Source organism: Natator depressus, chromosome 4 (assembly GCF_965152275.1).
Source record: "Natator depressus isolate rNatDep1 chromosome 4, rNatDep2.hap1, whole genome shotgun sequence".
Taxonomy (NCBI): Eukaryota; Metazoa; Chordata; order Testudines; family Cheloniidae; genus Natator; species Natator depressus.
The window spans coordinates 20,112,778-20,133,490 of NC_134237.1; the positions used below are offsets into that span (position 1 = coordinate 20,112,778).

A 20,713-nucleotide genomic window follows, 5' to 3' on the forward strand; every position below is an offset into this window, starting at 1 on the left:
TGCTACGCATGTGCAATTCCTCGCAGGCGCCAGGATGGTTGGGGGGGGCCGCAAAACGCACGCGGCACGGACTCCTGCACATGCGCCAACCCGCTGCCATGGCGGGGGCGGGGGAAAATTTCTTTCTGCGGGGCCCCTGGGAAACGTCGGGGCAGGGCTCCTCCTGACCGCTGACGGGGGCCCGGCGAGGAAATGTACGTGGCCTCCGTGCCAGGGGTTTTCCATCTCTCCAAAGGTCCTCACGGGCTAGCTCTGCGAAGCCCTGTTCTTCTGCATGCCCTCACCTGCACAGCCTTTCCCCCTTGGCGTCAGCGGGCCGCAGGGCTCTCCCGGGAGCAGGATAAAAGCTGTTTCCTTCCTTGGCTCAGGAATTCACAGCACTCCTCCTAGAGACAGACTAGAAGACAAACAGCCTCTCTCCCTCTCCCGGGAGTTCGTAGCCTTTCTCCTGCATCTGGGTTGCCATTCCGACCAGCGACTAGGCCTCAACCAGTTTCTTTCCAGCTGGTCCCTATTTCACACTCAGCCTCTTTCCCTTGGAGAGGTCAGCACACAAATAGATTTCCTCCTTCTAGCATCTCCCCGTCCTGAAGGAGAAGGAAGGGGCAGTGTGTATATTGCCCTCCTTCTGAGGGCTTGTTCTGGTTGATTGAGAAAGAGGGAAGCCTTGCCCTATCCTACACCACAGGGTTCCTGGTCCTGAACCCTTAAAAAGACAGGTTTCAGAGTAACAGCCGTGTTAGTCTGTATTCGTAAAAAGAAAAAAGAAAAGGAGTACTTGTGGCACCTTAGAGACTAACCAGTTTATTTGAGCATGAGCTTTCGTGAGCTACAGCTCACTTCATCGGATGCATAGCATATCGTGGAAACTGCAGAAGACATTATATACACACAGAGACCACGAAACAAAACTTCCTCCCACCCCACTGTCCTGCTGGTAACAGCTTATCTAAAGTGATCATCAAGGAGGGCCATTTCCAGCACAGGACGGTCCCTCAGGCCGGATGTGGCCCTTGGGCCATAGTTTGCCCACCTCTGCCATAGTGGGTCCTAAACATCCACCATCCTACTACAATATCATAATAGGAAATCTGAGAAGTCCATCACCAGACATCATAAAGACTAAAGAACATCCAGGAGGAAGTTGTCACATGCACCCTGGAAAGACATCACAAAGTTTTCCTGGATTTGTGCTGGAAATGGCCCTCCTTGATGATCACTTTAGATAAGCTGTTACCAGCAGGACAGTGGGGTGGGAGGAAGTTTTGTTTCATGGTCTCTGTGTGTATATAATGTCTTCTGCAGTTTCCACGATATGCTATGCATCCGATGAAGTGAGCTGTAGCTCACGAAAGCTCATGCTCAAATAAACTGGTTAGTCTCTAAGGTGCCACAAGTACTCCTTTTCTTTTTTCTTTTTTCTTCTTAAAAAGACAGTGGGCTGAGTTTTACCCACCAACCACTAATTCCCTGGGGCTACTTCCTCTCTTCTTGCTCTGGCTTTGGCCATGTCCTCGGCTTTCATTTGTGCCCGTATTTCTGGCACAGGGTCACCTCGCCCCTTCTGGGCTTAAAGGGCCAGTATACCCCATTACAGGGTTACTGATTCCTGTGTTTATTTCTTTCTCTCTCTCTAGACATTTCCACCTTTCTCATCACTCAGGTATCTGAACACCTACTGGAACTGCAGTAGGAACCAACAAAGGTCAGTAGCAATCATAAAGACCAGATGAAGACTGTAATGTATTCTACTGAATTTCTGTTATGGCTATTTAGTTTAAGCCTCTGAAACAACAATGCTTTCGAAGAAAACTTTGTGGTGTCTTTCCAGGGTGCATGTGACAACTTCCTCCTGGATGTTCTTTAGTCTTTATGATGTCTGGTGATGGACTTCTCAGATTTCCTATTATGATATTGTAGTAGGATGGTGGATGTTTAGGACCCACTATGGCAGAGGTGGGCAAACTATGGCCCAAGGGCCACATCCGGCCCGAGGGACCGTCCTGCCCGGCCTCTGAGCTCCTGGCCAGGGAGGCTAGCCCCTGGCCCCTCCCCCGCTGTTCCACCTCCCCCACAGCGATGCCACCACGCGGGCTGCACTCTGGGTGGTGGGGCTGCGCGCTCACGCAGGGCAGCATGTCTGGCTCCGGCTGGGCGGCGCGGCTCCAGACATGCTGCTCTGAGCGGCATGGTAAGGGGGCCTGGGCCAGGGGATTGGATATGGGGCAGGGGGTAGTCAGGGGACAAGGAGCAGGGGGCGGTTGGATAGGGCAGAGGTTTGAGGGGGGGCAGGGGAGAGGAACAGGGGGAATTGGATAGGGGGTGGGGTCCCGGGGGGCCTGTCAGGGGGCGGGGGTGTGGATAGGGGTCGGGGCAGTCAGGGGACAGGGAGCAGGGGGGGTTGGATGGGGGTGCAGTCCCAGGGGGTGGTTAGGGGCAGGGGTCCCGGGAGGGGGCGGTCAGGAGACAAGGAGCAGGGGGGATTGGATGGGTGGAAGGTTTTGAGGGGGGCGGGAAGTGGGAGGGGGTGGATAGGGGGCAGGGGCCAGGCTGTTTGGGGGGCACAGCCTTCCCTACCTGGCCCTCCATACAGTTTTGCACCCTGATGTGGCCCTGGGGCCAAAACATTTGCCCACCCCTGCACTATGGGAACTGTGAACTCTTCTGTGGGGTCATTCTAATAGTTTTGATGGGTTACTATGAAGTTGGATCAGGCATGTTCAAATAGTTCCAGGAGTACAATAGGGGTTTGAGTTTTTGTCTTTGGTGCAGAGGGAATTAGAGGATGGGACAGAAGCAGCCCTGCAGGGAGAAACCTTAGGGACAGCTAATATGGGGATGAAAGCTTAAGCTGATATGTTTGATTGTTGGATAAGTTAACAATAAAGGCAATGTGAACTATGCAATGTGCAAAGTGTGATTGAAACACCTCTTTTTTATAGGTGTAGTTGATAATTAGATATTCATTTGATGCTATCATCTACATTGCAAACCTCATTATTAACATTGTTAAAATTATTTCATAATGCATGCAATGTTAATAATCCAGCCGTGGGGTACTTAAGAAACTGCCTCTCCTTCTTTGTCCCTCACGGCAGTTGTGAATGGCTGTTCTGTCTTTGCTCTGGGAACAAAGTTGGGGATGGGAATAGGGTATTATTCATTGCTCCAAGATGTCTGTGTCTGGAACAATCTGTCGAAAGTCTGTTCACCTGCCTCCTTTTTTAGCCATCTTCAAGGAATCTAGATCGATGAATCCCAGAAAAACTTGAGAAAATATTACTCTAAATTAAAAATAAAATGTGTGACAAAATATTGTGCTTTGCCATCAAGGCAGCTTTACAACTGCAGCCACATGCAGTGCAAATTATTTTCATGTGAAAGGGATGAAGGAGGGTATACATTTTGGCTTCATTGCTGCTAAGGCCTGATTCAACTTCCATTAAAGTCCACAGGAATCTTTCCTACTGTTGTTGTTTTATTTATATTTATGTAAATTGTACATATATAAGTCATGTCTTCTGTCAAAAAACAGAAGACATGGTCTCTCCCCAAAACAGCTTATAACTGTCATAGACAAAATAGACATAGGACAACAGATCAGATGCAGGTATGAATGGAATCATTGCTGGTGAGGCCAGTACAAGAAGAATTGAGGGAAGAAATGGATTTTAAAACAGGATTCGAAGAAGGAAAAAGAAAGTGCTTGCTGGACAAGAAACAAATGGGGCAGCACAAAAAAGGCATGAGGCAAGGAAAGATTTAGGGAGCAGTAAGAAAAAAGGATTGACATGAACATAGGGGGTAAGAGAGAGAGGAAAGGAGACTAGAAATGTAGATGGGGCAAAAATTATGTAGGGTCTTAATGGTGAAAACCCCGAGCTCTGATTTTATGTAGGGGAAAAAACAGGAAGCCAGTTAGAGTCAGAAAGATGATATTACTAAAGCAGAGGAGAGGAAGGCCACATAAGCAGCCCCAATACAGGAAATTTGATTTATAGTTCACTCAAATAACTACATGACATCTCTGTTTGAATACATAATCATTGAAATTAACACAGCTATGATGTGCCTCACGCCAAGTATATGCACACTTGCACATCAGTACATCATTCAAAACTTAGGGTATGCACAGTACACTATTTTCCATTAAGTCATACCTGGGTACATTTTTATAGTCCAGGTTTTTAAAACACTCAGCCTGGTTCTTTTGAAACCACATTTCATCATCTACATTAAAGGCACTAATCCTCAATGACGATTATGGCCATGATACATTTAATATCAGATAACCTTCTCAGTCTTCATACTGTATCTAACTATTGCAGGTGAATAGACTTGATTATACAGCAAAAGTCTTTTCCCTCCCTGGTTGCTATGATCCTATAAAAATATGGCACCAGGTTTTTGAAAGTTAAATGTAAAAAAAAAAAAAATTAGTTTGTAACAAAGCATCAGCCTTACCTTTGGATTTCCTTGCTTTTCTTCATTTAATTCAGACTTTATATTTTATGTTACAGGATAGCACAGTAGAAGGACTGTTCTTGCCTCTTTTTTTCTCTTTTAGAGGTTATTTGGAAATCGTAAAGGACAGAAAATGATCATGCTACTTTATAGCAGTGGTTCTTATTGTGGTCTTGGGGATGGTCCAGATAATAAAACACTTTGAGAACCAAGCAGTAGAAGAATGAAATGTCAGGAGGGGAAGTGGTTGCCCCTCAAGTTTTTCCTTGTATGAAATAATCTGCTGAATTAAAAAGTTTGAGAATTTATGCTTTACAGGAAAAGCAGAAATGTGCACTTTACTCTGTTGCCATTAAACAATAGGCAAACAGATTATTTTTGCTCTCCCAGTTTTAAGATGACTATACAAAGCATGTGTGTTGTATGCTGCTGCTGCTGCTGGAAACTGTGGGCTCTCACATAGCATTGCTGACATCAGCTGCTCTGGCTGTAGTTTGCTTTGTCTTGCCAGACAGAGGAGAAAAACAGGAGTTGGTAAGGACTGACAGTTCTACATGAAAGAGACTAATCCTTTACTCCACTTCCAGTTTTTTATCAAGCACCACGTGAGGAAGGTTGTTGTAATTAGTCTATATTAGTTCAAAGATTGTCTTTCCACTAGGAACAGACCAGTCTCCTGATTCTTGTGCAAAAATATTGTTCAATTTCAGTAACTTCATTGGCATGACAGCAGTGTCCAGATATATATGTTAAGTATCTGTGTAAAGGACAATTTCACAGTAGTAATACAGAAGTCCTGGCTTTACTGGCCATTTCTCATAGTGGTAGGCTGGCACATATTGTAGTATGTTTCTTTTCTCCCAAAGTTTTAAAGAGTTTTTTCTTCCTCACTCTAGTTGGAAGCAAAGACAGCCTTGGCAGTTTTGGGTGGGCTTACAAAATATCTTTTTAGGTCTGTCCTATCCCATCCCAAATGTCACTGACTTCTGTCCATTGTGATCATACTAGTATTCACAGGTTTGGTTTTAGAATTTTGAAGAGGCTGCTGCTCATAGGTTCCTCCTTCTTCAGAGTTTGTCTGTCTGTCTGGATTTAGAGTCTGTCCAGACCTCTGAGCTGTAGTCAGACTCTATGCCTTTGGAGTGGCATGGCAAGGATTTGATAACTCTTGATTCAGACTTGACTTGCAAATCTGAATTGTTAGCTGAGATGGCATGTGGAGGGGAAGGAAGTTACAGACTGGCTCAAACAGAGCAAAAGTTCTCTGACATTTCTAAAGAGAAATCTACTTTGGTAACTACCCTGATACAAGTTCCTGGTTTTGGAATCATAATGATAATTACTTATTGCAAAATAGTAAACAATAATAAAATCCCATATTTACCAACAAGCCAAAAAGCCCTGGCTCAATATTTGTATGTTCTATTCCAGTTACATGCTGCAGACCCAGACTGTTAAGTTTGGTATTCAATAAGTCTTGGAGCTCAGGGGAAGTTCCAGAAAACTGGAAGAAAGCTAATGTTGTGCCAATTTTTAAAAAGGATAAATGGGATAACCTGGGTAATTATAGGCTTGTTAAGCTGACATTGATCCCGTGCAGGATAATGGAGCAGAACCCCACATGAATCATCATCATTGAATTGCAACAGCTTGGTTCTGTACTAGAGGTTGCAATTAGATGGTGGTGGTTTAATAGATTCCTATTTAAGTACCCTTTCCGCACAATGCCCTAATGAGATGGTGGTTGGTGCCAGCTGCTTGCCCTGTTCTAGAAGGAGCAGGCAGGAAGCAGTTGGCAGTCTATCATCTCAGATAATAAAGTAATGCCTTTGTGTTCTTAATTCTAGTTATTAGAGCATTGGTAATACTGCATGTTATGTATGTATGGCCTTGATCCAATTCCCAGGGTGAGCCTGTAACACAAGATTAAAGTTATGATTCCTAAATTTTTCCAGACAGCTATGGATTATTTCTTTTTCCACATTTCTGTCCTGTGAAAGTGAACTATTTCAAAATGAAATGAAACATCAAAATAAATGAGATGTATTTTATTGGTAAGAGAAATAATTACTTATTATACTTTAAAATAGGATTTATCATAATTTATCTTTGTAATGTGCATCTTTAAAAACCTATTTGTATCAGTGATGAATGTTGCAAAGCTGTTTTTAACTGTGCCCAGGCTGGCTGGGGTGCTTTGAGAACATGTACAGCTAACTGAAATAGGAATAAGAAAAAACACTGATATTCACAATACTACTCGGAAAGTAGGCACCAGAAATAATTCAGAACCAGACATCTGGATAAAAACTGAAGTAAACCAATCACTTTCCTTTGAATGACCTCATATGTTTTTTTGTAAGATAGACCTCATGTTCTTTTGGTTTTCACAGCATTCATGGCTGTCCTTACACTGTCACAGACGGTGCAGTTACCCAAAGTGACTATAAAAAGGTATAAATTCTCTGATGCCCTGTTAAGGATTTGATCCTTTGAGGTACTGTGCAGCTCCTGGGAAAAGAAAAACTGAGTACCATCAACTCCAAAGCACCCAGAAGATCAGGTCTTTAAAGAGGAAGTGAACAGCTGCCAGCAGTATAGACCAGAGAGTTGAGGATGAGTCTACCGTTGACAAAGGTTCCCAGCAATAATGGCCAGTGTGATTAGAGGTAATGAGGATAATTATCAACTTGCACTGGGTGTGGAAGGAGGATGAAGGCTGGAGGTTTGGGTGGTGGTATTGGGGGAATACTTGCAGAGAGAAGGGTGGAAAAGGGAGCTTGCACTCAGAAAGAAGGTGGTTGGGAATCTGGACAGAAAGGTTTACGGAACCTGCACTGAGGAGGCAGCAGCACGTCCATGCTCGGTTGTTTGGGCATATCGTTATCAAGCACATCTGCCCTGGTGGCAGGGTATACTCAGTTGTGAATAGCAATTCTTATCCATAGTCCAGTCACTGGTATTTTGACATTGAAGACAGTGCTGGTTCTAACAATATCAAAGATAGGAGGATGACAACTAGTAAAATTTGCAACATTTTAAGTAATATAAAAAGACTTTCAACTTTAAAAAAACAATACAGCAAGGCACAGAGTGTCATTAAGTACAATTAACTGGTTTAAAAACCCTGTAAGATTCAGTATGAACTTATCAAATCTGTTGCCCCATATTTGAAGATACAATGCTGCCTTGATTATATATATCCTAGAATGGCTTCCCTTAAAAAGAGCTGCGGGAGAGCACCAAGCAGCAATTTAACCAGACCTGACAAATGGTTGTATGCTAATGTGAATTACTGACATGACCTTCAACTCCTAAATCTACGGGAAGTTTGTAGCTCACAGTTCATATATTTAGATTTCCTAAATTCTAGGACACTGTCTTTTAGCTGAAGAGTAGAATAAACAACATAGTTAGGAGGCTAACAGTCTAGGTACAAAAAGTGACTATGGGCTGGATTCTCCTCTCACTTACACTAGTGTAAATCACGAGCAACTCCAGTGCAGTTACACTGCTGTCAAGCCACAGTGAGAAGAGAATCAGGTCTAACATTTGTGGTGATGGAGTATCTGAAGCAGTAAATGTCTTTTGTGAGTAGTTATATGGTAAAGTAAAGCTGAGGCATTTGATAAATATAGAGAACATTTAGGGCTGAATTTAGTGGAGATGTGGAACACCCAAAGCTCTCGCTGACTTCCGAGGCAATTACTGGTGCTTATCACCTCTGAGGACTGAGTGAAAATTATTCTTTTGTGTCAAGACAAGCGAAGATTCAAACAAACTAACTTCTTTAGCCAGGTTCTTTGAATATTAACTTGATCCTGAATACGTAATATATGATATAGTATTTTAATATTTTATTGAAGTTTTGCCTTAATAAAATTTTCTTTTCAAAAAATCTATCTTGTGTCATAAGTGCTTGATCGTTCTTTGCCGCTGCTCTGGGGTTGGTACTTACGTTATCCTGCCAAAGAAAAATACAACCTCTAGTTGGTACACATTGCCACTCCTTTTTTTATCCATTTGTTACTGTTGAGGAGAGACAGCATGAAGCGAGCTACATCCCCTCTTGCCACTGAGTTGGTTACCGGGTAACCATTTGGATCAGGAACGAAATAGCCTTCATGAGTCAGAATTTCTTTGTCTGTAGGAGAAAAATATAAATGGATATGAACTGTAGGTGGAAAAAACAGAATTGCAGAGTCAAAACATTACATTTCAATTGATTCTCACCTGCCCAACCCCAATGTAAGTACGAAATATCAAGTTAATTTTAAGCAATAGCTATAGAAAGGTACTAGTCTGTATCGTTGACAAATCAGGAAATACAGTGGCCACTCTTAAGTATTGCCAGTTGCTTTAGGTCAGTGGTTCTCAACCAGAGGCCCGGGGCTCCCAAGCAGGTTTCAGGGGGTCCACCAAGCAGGGCCAACATTAGAGATGCTGTGGCCCAGGGCAGAAGGCCGAAGCCCCACCGCATGGGGCTGAAGCCTGGGGTTCCAATCACTGCCATCCAGGGCTGAAGCCGAAGCTTGAGCAACTTAGCTTCACAAGGCCCCCAGTGGCGTGGGACCCCGGGCAATTTCCCTGCCTGCCACCCCTTTATGCTGGCCCTGCCTTTTATATGCAGAAAAATAGTTGGTTGTGGCCCAGATGGACAGTGGAGTTTTTATAGCCTGTTGAGGGGGCCTCAGAAAGAAAGAGGTTGAGACCCCCTGCTTTAGGTAACTAAATAACTTCAAGGATTTCCGCAAGATGTGCGATAGGCTAGGTTTGGCGACATCACCTCCCTCCCTCCACCCGAAGACTTCCATCACTCGATTTATGTCTTCTTTTCTATCTTCTCGCTCTCCTTTTCTTCCTATTACAACTCCTGCTTAACCTTCAGGTAGCCACCTAAGAGGACAGATCCTCAGCTAGTGAACACTAATTGAAGTCACAGGAGCACTACCAACTTCCACCAGCTGAAGAGATCTATTACATAGCAATAATGAATGCACCGAGAGTGGTAAGTAATCACCTGGTCTAGTGTGTTACTATCAAGCTATTTTTTGCTTCTACACAGCATTTTTTATCCTTGTAGTACATTAAGAGGGAATTTTGCTCATTTTCAGTTTACTTCCTTACTGCACTTGTACTCATTTAAATTTCTTAAAATAAAGTCTGAAAAACAACAACTTCTAAATAACATTACCTTAGTATTTGCCATATTAGTAGTAGTCTCTATATCACTATCTTATTTATTTGTCTGGAGGTCTATTCTATAACAACCAGTCTATATTATTTATAAAGTAATGAGCCACCCTGAAGCAGGATCTGCCTCACCTTACCCTTGGATCAAAGACTATTCCACACATTTGCCTGCAGCACATCATTACCTAACCTCCCTCCAGAAAAGCCTATTAAAATCTCTTTGGAAGTTAGACAAATGTTTAAAATGGGTCCTGTTACTGTTTTATGGTGGAGCGAGGAAGGTGGAAGTGGCAACATTTCCCAGTTATAAAACGTTGTTCAACATTGCGGAGAGACTGTATTAGCTGGTTTTGGCTAAGAAACAGCGTACAGCAGGTAAACAGTGTTTTTGACAAGTGTCTACCCTGTAAGGGAGTTTTGGTTAAGACTTCAACTCATTTATTTTTCCGTCTCATTTTTATTGTAAAAATGGAAGCCAAATTCTGCTCACAGCTATGCCAGTGTAAATCCAGAGTCACAACACTGAAGCCAGTTGACGTTCTCTGGATGCATCAATTGTAGCAGGTTTATAAACTGATATGGTGTAAAAAGTTACCATCTGGTTTTACCATCTCTCCCAGACCGAGAGAGTCATAGCTATGACAGGACAAAGAGCTTCTCTTCAAGGGAAATGTAATAGCATAAAAAACTTGTTTCCTGATAGCATTTGGCTTGATGGGTAAACATAAACATGTTCATTTTTAAATGGGGAATTTAAGTTGAGGCTGAGGTCCTGGGAGAAATGAGCTCAGATCCAAGTAGAAGCTCCCGGAAGCAGCAGCATGTCCCTCCTCCAGCTCCTACGCGGAGGGGCAGCCAGGCAGCTCAGCACGCTGCCCTGTCCGCAGGCACCGCCCCTGCAGCTCCCATTGGCCATGATTCTCAGCCAGTGGGAGCTGCAGGGGCAGCGCTTGGGGCTGGGGCAGTGTGTGGAGCCACCTGGCTGCCCCTACACATAGGAGCTGGAGTGGGGACATGCTCCTGTTTCCAGGAGCTATGCGGAGCCACAGCACGCGTGGAGTGGGGCAAGCCCCAGACTCCGCTCCCCGGCAGGAGCTCAAGGCCCAGATTAAAATGTCTGAAGGGCCAGATGCAGCTCCCAGGCTGTAGTTTGCCCACACCTGAGCTAGAGGATCAAGAGCTTTTGCCTTTAGTGCTGATTAGCCCAAGATCCCAGCTCTGTGACAGGTTCAAGTGAAATTAGATTTTACATTTAGGTAGAGTAAACTCCATTGTTTTGATAACAATCTTTACTTAAAATAAGGGTGCACCCCAGCAATAAAGTCCACATGGTGAGATACCTTGCTCTATCCCCCTCTTGTTTCCCATTGAGCTCAAAAAGGCCTGTATAGAACTACCGTGTATAGGTTTCAGAATAGCAGCCGTGTTAGTCTGTATTCGCAAAAAGAAAAGGAGTACTAACCAATTTATTAGTGACTTATCAACAAGCTGCTGACAGGCTCCAGCTCTGGGGATCAGTGGGGAGGACTTAATTAAAATAACTCATTCTTAATAACAGTTTGCTGTGGATTTTACTATACTGCAAGAACGCAGTGAGATCTATTACCCCAGCATTTCCCCCCGCCCCCCATTTGCAACAAAGGTCTTTTTGTTAGTTTATTAAGCTACTATGAAGCTTCACCGATAAGGCTGACATTATTTTTTTAACTCATTTACAATGATCACAAGAAAACAATTAATTCCATGAATTTCTGGAGGGTACACTTTACAAAGATTAAACTGCTCCATGATCAAATAAACCACTGGGATTATCCCCAGCAAAACAGCTTTGCTTGTTGATATACTATCAGTCCTCAAATATCCTGTTTTTCTCTAAGCATTAACTGCTGCTGCTAGTCTTATAAAATTAACCACATGTGTTCTGTTAATAACTGGAGGCCTGATCCTGTAAGGTGGTAACTACTCCCACAAGGTGCTGAGCACTCTTAGGTCCTGATGACTTTAAGAGTCCAGGATGCTCAGCATCTCCTAGGAGTAGCTCAGTAACTCACAGGATTGGGATCTAAGCCCCTGATCCTGCAAACACTTAAGTACATGTGGAACTTTACTCATGGGATTAATCCTAGTGACTGCAATAGGATTACTCATGGGTGTAAAATGTGTAAGTGTTGAAGGTTGGGGTTTACAGGTGTTTTATTAATATGATAAATAGGGTTTTCAATTAAAAACACAAAGGTTTGCTAATCTGGGGTCTGTATCCTTCACAGGATCTGAAGAATGTAAGGCCCTGAGGAGCTTTACTGCTATACTGAAAGACGTTTAGGACCGTATTTTTTTTTTTTTTAAAAAAAGCCCAGTTATGTGTGCAAAAATTCACAAACAATCGTAAGCCTACAGTACACACCAGAGCAGTTAGACATGTAAGTGATAGACTGTGTGTTCAGATACCTCAGTGTGATTGTGACATATATGGACACTAGTGTGACTATACACACATTATCACTTGTATGATTCTGACTGGGCTGAGTGTGATTTTTATGTGAGTACAATTACAAAATGTGATTTACACAGCAGTGCAAACACATTCTTAACAAAAAATGAATCAAGGCAAAACTGTTACTTACAAACTCAGGTGAGAATGACTAAAACATTCACTGAGGTTTGTCAATCTTCCTGGGTCCCTGGTTTGAGTATGGACAAACCTGGGCATAGGGAAAAGCCCTGGGAAAAGTGATCATATGAGGGCATGGCTACATTTGCAGATGTAGAGCGCTGGGAGTTAAACCAGCCCTTGGAGACCGCAGCAGGGAAAGCACTGCCGTGTGTTCACACCGTCAGCTGCAAGCAGTGGCATGGAGCTCTTGCAACGCCACAGAGAGCAGTGTATTGGTAGTTATCCCAGTGTGCAAGTGGCTGCAGCATGCTTTTCAAATGGGGGGGTGGAGGGTGTACGTGGGGGGAGAGACAGTGTGTTGGGGGAGTGCAGAGAGTGTGTCAGCATGCTGTCTTGTAAGTTCAGACAGCGGCAGGGGGAACCCGGATGTCAGCGCACGCGTGCACACACACACACACACACACACACACCCCACCCCCGCCCCTCAGCAGGGGGAGCATTCCACAGTAATGGTTGCTTTGTCCTTGAGCAGATAAGCAGCTGGCTGGCAGGAAAGGGAGCTTTGAAAGGGGATATCTGCATGCCTGCAGCTGAATTCAAAACAAAACAATGATCAGAGTGGCCACTTGACGTCAAGGGATTACGGAATGCTTCCGGAGGCCAATCACAATGCAGTAATGCAACACGTCATCCACACTGAAACCCTGGTGTTTTCAGATGGGGCACAGCAAGCTCTATGCTTTTCATGGTGGTGGATTACCAGGAGCACTCCAGCTGCAGAGTCCAGGCGCTCTAAGTGCCTTGCCAGTGTGGACACCTCAAGAATTAGGGCACCCGGGGCTGATTTAATGCGCTCTAACTTGCAAGAGTAGCCAAGGCCTGAGTCAAATCAGCCCCAAATTGTTAATTAGAGGTGAGCTTTGCTTTGGAATGTTGGGTTCACAAAATTCAAACGAACACAGAGAGGGTACTACTACTACCTTACATGAAATGAAGAGATTTGTCTGAGCTCTGCTGAACACCCCGGGTTTCACACAGCTCTAGTCTAGTGCTTTATCTGCCGCAGTCATGGCAAAATGAAATTAACAAGAGCTCTACCTTCACACTAGAATGGAAAACTGAACACAACAGGGCTTGATTTTCCTGCATGCATGGCATGAAGTAAGTAACAGGTAAGATAAATTTGGGGCCTGTCTATTCTTTGATACTGTTCCTTCAATTCAGTGTTTTTCCACTTACTATCCTTGACCCTGGTCCAATGCCCCTTGAAGTTTTTCCACTGACTTCAGTGGGCACTGGATCAGGTCCTTGGTTAGTAAAGCTTTGATATATCAGTCCCTGGAAACATTGGCTAAATGATGTAGGTAACATATAATTGATACCCCTACACTGGAAACATTTATTCTCAAATTCATTTAATACTTTCTTTTCCCTCTTTCAGTTTAAAATATTTCAGGCCACCCGAAAGTAATTAACGGTACTAGCTAGATGTCGCTCTGCACTCTTTTCCACATAGCTCTACCAATGCTCCTCAAGCCTAACTAACAGAACTTGCAAAATACTGAGTGGCCTCAGCTCCAAAGGAAAGCTCTTTGGGGCAGGGAGTGTCTTTTTGTTCTGCGTTTGAACAGCACCTTGCACAATACGGTCTTGGCCATGACTGGGGCTCTGAAGTGCTACCATAATACAAATAAAAACGTAGTCAAAATTAAGGCTAATCAGCACCTGCTGCAGGAGGTACTTAACATCTATTCAAAATAAGGACAGTAGGCAATGAGTGGATATCTTCATCACCCATAAGGCCATCAATATTACTGACTGGTTATACAGTCATCAAAGCTTTCCCATAGTTGATGCTGCTACCATAGTTCCTTTACCTGTGGCTGGAACATTTTGAAGTCCTGGTGGCCTCACTACAGTCCAGCTGAGGTCACTGCACTCCTTCTCTAAGTAGTTTTCCATTTGTTTCATGTTGGAAAGCACACTTCTGATGAGTGGCAGGAGGAGAAAACGCACCATGAGTGGAGCATTCTGTCCAGACTCAGCTGTAAGGAAAGAGACATTCTTTTCACTGTTCTCACAGAATTCCTGAACATGAGTTTGGCTATATTGGCTATCACAGCACTCATGCATCCTCAAGAGATATGGCATCAGTCTAGGTATTGGGACAGAACGGATCCAGACAGGGAAGGTAAACCCAGAGGAGTTCCTTGTGAAGCATAGGAAAGTTGAGAGAGGGCCCCTTTACCATCTTTGGGAGTTTGATTCACTATAGTAAGGGCAGAGGTATGCATTAATAAGGTGAGGGAAGTCTGTAGGGAAAGAGACTGCAGGAGGGAACCAGGACGCTTAGAGAGAATTTCCAGCAGATCTCAGTCTGTTGTCCTACAGATTTAAAAAACACTTTTTAAATGAAAGTCAAAAGAAGGGTGTTTTCCAGTGTTTAGCTATTTAACTAGCCAATAAAAGAAGGAATTCTAGATAAGCATGGTAAACACCTTGGGCCTAGGCACTATAACACCTACTGTATCAGCATCTTCTGTCAAATGAGGCTGGTCTGTAATACTGTAAAAGTGGTTCACCAAATTTTCAGCTCTATTTGTAAATGCACCAGACAGGATATATCGTCCAGTCGCATGAAATACAATGTAATTTATCGTGATCCTTGTAATATTCTGGATAGGATATGAGGTTTTTGGGAAAAATGAAGCCAAGACAGCCTCTAAAGAAGCTATCCCAGGCTGTATGCAGGACTTTGAGGAATTTTAGTGGGTTCCGCTTAGAAATCCAACAAGAAGGGATATGGGGAAAAATTTTCAAAGGCACCTTATTTAGATTGTAAGCCCCTTCAGAAAGGGACTGTCTTTTTGTTCTGTGTGTGTACAATACTTAACACAATGTGCTCCTGGTCTGTGACTAGGGCTCTTAAGCAGTACAGTAATACAAATAATAAAGTGACTTAAGAGCCTAAGTCCTATTGACTTGTAAGACAATGTAGAAGGTTAGGTCAATTACGGCTTCTGAAAATTTTATCCCTGGTCAACAACAACAGAACTGCTTGTTCATAGATACTAAGGTCAGAAGGGACCATTATGATCATCTAGTCTGACCTCCTGCACAACGCAGGCCACAGAATTTCACCCACCCACTCCTGCGAAAAACCCTTAACCTATGTGTGAGCTATTAAAGTCCTCAAATCGTGATTTAAAGACTTCAAGTAGAAGAGAATCCTCCAGCAAGTGACCCGTGCCCCATGCTACAGAGGAAGGCGAAAAACCTCCAGGGCCTCTTCTTTCCTTCAGTACTGAGACTCTTAATTTTCAGTTCAAGGTTCTCAGGAATCTCAGATGCTAAAATCCCCTTTACCCGGTAGACAATAGTAACCCCTCCTCCTTACTCATTCTCTCTGGAGCCAATGTCTAGAAAGATGCACTTGAACAATCCGCTGGTTACTGTACTCACGGGAAGTGTACCATGATGTCATGGTTATTACACGGTTCACTCTGGCTAGCCGCATGGCAGCCACTATAGCTTCCATTGAATCTGTGTATCCTGAAATTGCTGAGAAGATCTTGTAGGGGAAGCCCAAGCAGGAAATGACAGCATCTTGACCTTGAAAATGTCCCGACAACAGTTCTGCTGAAAAGATGTTTGCTTCCACCACCTAAAAAGATGTAATAATATCATAATCTTGTCAATACTTCTCTCCCCACCATACCCATCAACATTTCCTTCTCCTGAGGCACAGCGTGATGAAGGGACTTGCCCAGGTTTACTCAGAACCTCAGTGGCAGAGCTGAGAATAGAATTGAGAGAGCCTAACTCCTTGCCCACTGCCTAATACACTGGACGGCACTGGAGTTCAGTGCCTCCCAGCTCGACAGACTAATGATACTGACCTAGAGGATCAGGCTCTAGAGAGGACCCAGTCTTCAAGGGCGTGTTCACTTCTTTGTTTGCCTGGTCCAAAGTCAATGCTCTCTTCTCCAAGGTCACAAGAAGTCCAGTCAAGGTGTCTGATGAAGCTGTTCTCTGAGGCAGTTAGACCCCATTCCTGCAAGCATCTCTTGAGAACTGCTGACTGCTCTCAAATCCCACTGAAATCAGCACTCTGCAGGAACAGAGCCTTTGGCAATTCCACCCTTTCAATTCCCAGACCCAAACTGCTGCTGGAGCGCTCATCGTTAAAATTAAAGAAGAAAAGAGCAGGAAACGTGGTATAACATAAAATCTCCTGGGATTGTAGAGATATTGGCTCAGAAAGTAAGGTGGGAATTTCTAATAGGGCAGGAACCTGCAGGTGCTGTATCTGGTTTTCGGAGATCACATGCCACACAAATAATTTAGATGTCATTGGGCAGGCTGACATGTTTTTGTAGAATCATTTGCCCAACCTGAGTTATAATAGCTATCTATAAAGCTGATCCAAAGCCTACAGAGTCCAATGGAGAGACTTCAATTGAATTCAACAGGCTTTGGATCAGATCCATAGGCAGTATAAGTACCAGTAGATAAATATGGAATATATTTAGGCCAAGATTAAAAAAAAGAAATTAGTGGTCCTCATTGCTTGCATTATTGGTTGCCTGACTTGAGACACATTAAAATGACCACAATTTTTAGAAAGTGCTGAGCACCCACCCTCTGAAAATCAGGCCCCTCTAAAGTGTCAAGTTGAGGTACCCAAAATCACTAGTCACTTCAGCAAACGACCTCATATAGAAAACTATTATCTGCTTAGTATTTAAAAAATGAAATACCTTCAGATTTTTATGTTGAATAGTCAGTTTGGTGACATTCCGCACAAGTGCTGTCACTTCATGGCCTTGCTGTAGCGCTTGTGAGACCAGAAACTGACCAGATTGACCTGTTGCACCAAGAACCGACAGCTTCATAACTTATCTGCAAAGAAAAGGCAAGGTTGAGAATGGTTTTGGTTGTGAATAGCTGCCTGGTATTTAAATTTAAAAGGAAAAAAAAAAAAAGGTCTCTAGATGTTTAGGAAGACAGTAACTTTTAAGGTCCAACTCAAGTATCAGGAGCTCTCTAGGGACCAGAATGTGTATGTTACAATGTTGCGGTATGGAGTCACATGACTGCAGGGAAAGCTCTACGAGAGACTGCTCCTTGGGAAGTACAGCCCTTCACCCACTCCCCGGTGCAAGTGATGGGAATGAACAGCCTGTACTATGTTTTAGCACTATTCAGCCTGCTCCCATCTTCACTGCTGGCAAGTTCTGTAGGCTAGTAAGGATGCTGCGGCAGGACATGAAGGAATCAGTCACTGTAGTCCACCAAAGGCACAGACTGCAATTGTCCCTGGCTCTTGTACAGGATGCAGAAAAGCTTCTTGGTGTGACCCACTCTCATCCGATTCCCTCGCCATCACCTGTTCAAAGGCGAGGGACAATCAACCTCTAAGAGTGTGTCTACACAGCAGACATTGGCATTCCAGAGCGAGCGAGAACCTAGGTTGACAGACTTGGTCCAGTGGGGCTCGTGCTAGCACTCTAAATAAATAGCTGTCTAGACAGCCCTTTGAAGTTGCAGATAGGGCTGGAGCTCGGACTCTGAAGCCCATTCCCCTCTCTAGGCATCAGAAGCATTTCTAGTTAACATGGCTATTCATTTGTTTTGTTTTGAGGCAACTATCTGTCGTGGAAATTATGATGGGTAAAGTGTGTAGAAATATTTACGCACACTGTACGTTTCCAGCAGGATCAAGGGGCAGGTGGGAATCTGTCCTAGAACAACTGCTGCTGCTCATCATTCTTTCTAGCTCCTCCCAGACTTTGCTCCCCATTGCCATTGTTAGTGTGGTGCCTCATACTTCAGGGCACATTGGGCAGATTGCTGCTACAGTATCAATGTATTTACTTACATTTACTTTATAATTAAAAAAGACCCAAGGCCATCCAGAGGTGCACATAACTATTCTACACAACCACATGTTCCTGTCCCAGTTACCCGAGTTCTCCCACCCCCATTCCCTGCTTTGGTCTTGTCTTTTATTAAATTGTAAGCTCTTCAGTTTAGGACTGTCTTCCTGTATGGCCATATAGTGCCTAGCACAATGGGTCCCTGATCCTGCATGTGAGATCAACATAAGAATGCCTAAGGAATACTTAGCTCCTATATACTTTGCATTATAGGTCTCAATGTATTTTATAAGGGTGGTTCATTTTACAGATTGGAAAGATGAGGCATTGAGAGATGGGGTGATCCACCCAAACCCACAGAACAAACTGGGAATAGAACCCAGGCCTCCTGACTCTTAGTACAGTGCCCTATAAACCAGCCTGACAAACTGTAACATTGAGGTACATAGTTTTCAGCAACTCAATTGGCTCAGATTTGTGTTTTTGATTATTTAAATTCCTTTCCTTTTGTACCTACTCAGCAGGAGGGTGAGTCTTTTTTCTAAGGAAGAGGTGGAGCAGGAGATTGTAGCCACTTCTTCTGTGATGCGAGGAACCACACCTCATTCGCTCAGTGCCTCTCTGTCCTGTGCTGTTTCCTAGATATCAGGCCTGCTGAGTGATCAAGGACCAGACAGCTGCTTGTATCATTCCAGAATGCAGAATCATCCTCTGGAGCCAGGGATTTCTGCTAGCTGCCATTGCTATATTTTCAGATTGAGACTAAATTCTGTGCTTGTGAGTGTACCTGCATATGCTATTTATCTTATTTCTTTGCAGGGCTCTCTCTGGAGTTCATCCCTGTGCTGCCCTGTTCCCTTCTGGGAATTTTTTGGAACAGCTATTCCCCATCTGCTTCATGTTCCCCCCACCAGAAACTCCCTCTTTCCCCTATCACCACATACATTACATTCAGAGATACTGCAATGAGAAAAGACTATTAGATCACCTAGTCCATCCCCTGCCACTACCCATTTGTTCTATACACTCCTTAGGTGTCACATCGAGTAGCAGCAGCAGTGGGGCAAGGGATCAGTGAGAAAGAGAGGGCTGCTTATTTCCTGGTTTCAGAGTAGCAGCCGTGTTAGTCTGTATTCACAAAAAGAAAAGGAGTACTTGTGGCACCTTAGAGACTAACCAATTTATTTGAGCATAAGCTTTCGTGAACTACAGCTCGCTCCGATGAAGTGAGCTGTAGCTCACGAAAGCTTATGCTCAAATAAATTGGTTAGTCTCTAAGGTGCCACAAGTATTCCTTTTCTTTTTGCTTATTTACTGTATCATATGATCAGCCCAGGATATTCCATAAGACTATTCAGTAGGAATTTAAACAGGCCAAGTTCTCCTTGCCCCACCCAGCACCGCTTCTCAGCAACAAGGAGACAGATAAGAGCATAGAAGTGACTTTTCCCCAGCCCATTCTTTAATACAAACTAAAACAAATACTTACCAAAATCACTTGTTGGAGACAAGTGATGGGAGATGGCTATGCCCCTTGGTTAGAGTAGTAGCTAGAAGTAGCTCTGCACCAAACTCTCCAGAGAGTCTTACTGCATTTGTGTATGGGAGGCCGAACTGGATTCAGGTTTCCTTTTCTGTCATGTTCACACTAAGTTCTCCAAACAAAATCCTCTGAGCATGTATGCATTGACCCCTCCTCCTCCTACCTCTTTACAGGCTCCGCCTCCCTGATCGTTTTACTTGCCTAAAAATAATGTCTTAATTACTTTTGGTTTGTTTTTTACGCATTTTGAGGCTTATCACTAGTTTCCCACAGTCCAGCCCCATTCCCTTTTCTCTATTACAACATGAACAATCCTGCTAACGCAGCAGAAAGTCACGGGCAGGGAGCCTGCAGTGCTGGGATGTTGCCACGCCTCCAGTGTCTGGTTACACACAAGTTATGCAAGGGGGAAAGAAACCCATTAACCACATTAGCTAGGCTGTCAGCAATACAAATTGCCACTGATACTGATTGCATCTAGACACTGTTTCTGGGACTTCTCTGACGTGGGGTCTCCATTTTTCAAGAGATCCTGATTTTGCAGAACAAATTTGTAGAACCGTGGGGTCTGCTCCTGCCTGAGCACATTGATTACTGTTTGGGGTAGTGCCTAGAAGCCTCAGTCAAGTGGGGACCTGGGATGGGTGTATAAACACCACAGTGGCAGCGACAGTGGGAGGGGGAGCCAGAGAGCTCAGTTAGCACATTCTGTGGCACCTGGAGTGGAGAGGCAATGAAGGATTAGAACCAGCTGGGGAGAGCCAGGCCAGGCTTCCTATAAGGGAAGGATTGCAGGGTAATAGGGGGAAGGACATGCAGAAGAAGAAGAAGAAGGAAGGAAGGAGGAAAAAAAAAAAAAAAAAAAAAAAAAAAAAGAAAGGTGGGGGGGGTTAGATTTACCTGCTGGGAAAGGAACTGTGATGAGGCCTGTAGGAAGGAGTTTGTAGTGTGGGACTGTCCCTGAAGCATCCAGATAGCTGGTGCAAAAAAGAGACTCCTAAAGCAGGTAGGGAAGAAAGA

The 20,713-nt window shown here is 43.9% G+C and overlaps 1 protein-coding gene across 1 annotated transcript; it reads right to left on the reverse strand.

The window, feature by feature from the left end:
- Positions 1–8,400: 8,400 nt before the first annotated feature.
- LOC141985774 (flavin reductase (NADPH)-like) lies at positions 8,401–20,019 on the reverse strand. The gene is made up of 5 exons (XM_074949968.1): positions 19,640–20,019; positions 17,032–17,173; positions 15,734–15,935; positions 14,149–14,316; positions 8,401–8,608 (listed from the first exon to the last, which is right to left on the reverse strand). The coding sequence occupies exons 2-5, from the start codon at positions 17,164–17,166 to the stop codon at positions 8,451–8,453; spliced, it is 663 nt and encodes a 220-aa protein (XP_074806069.1). The 5' UTR covers positions 17,167–17,173; positions 19,640–20,019; the 3' UTR covers positions 8,401–8,450.
- Between the last annotated feature and the right edge of the window lie 694 nt (positions 20,020–20,713).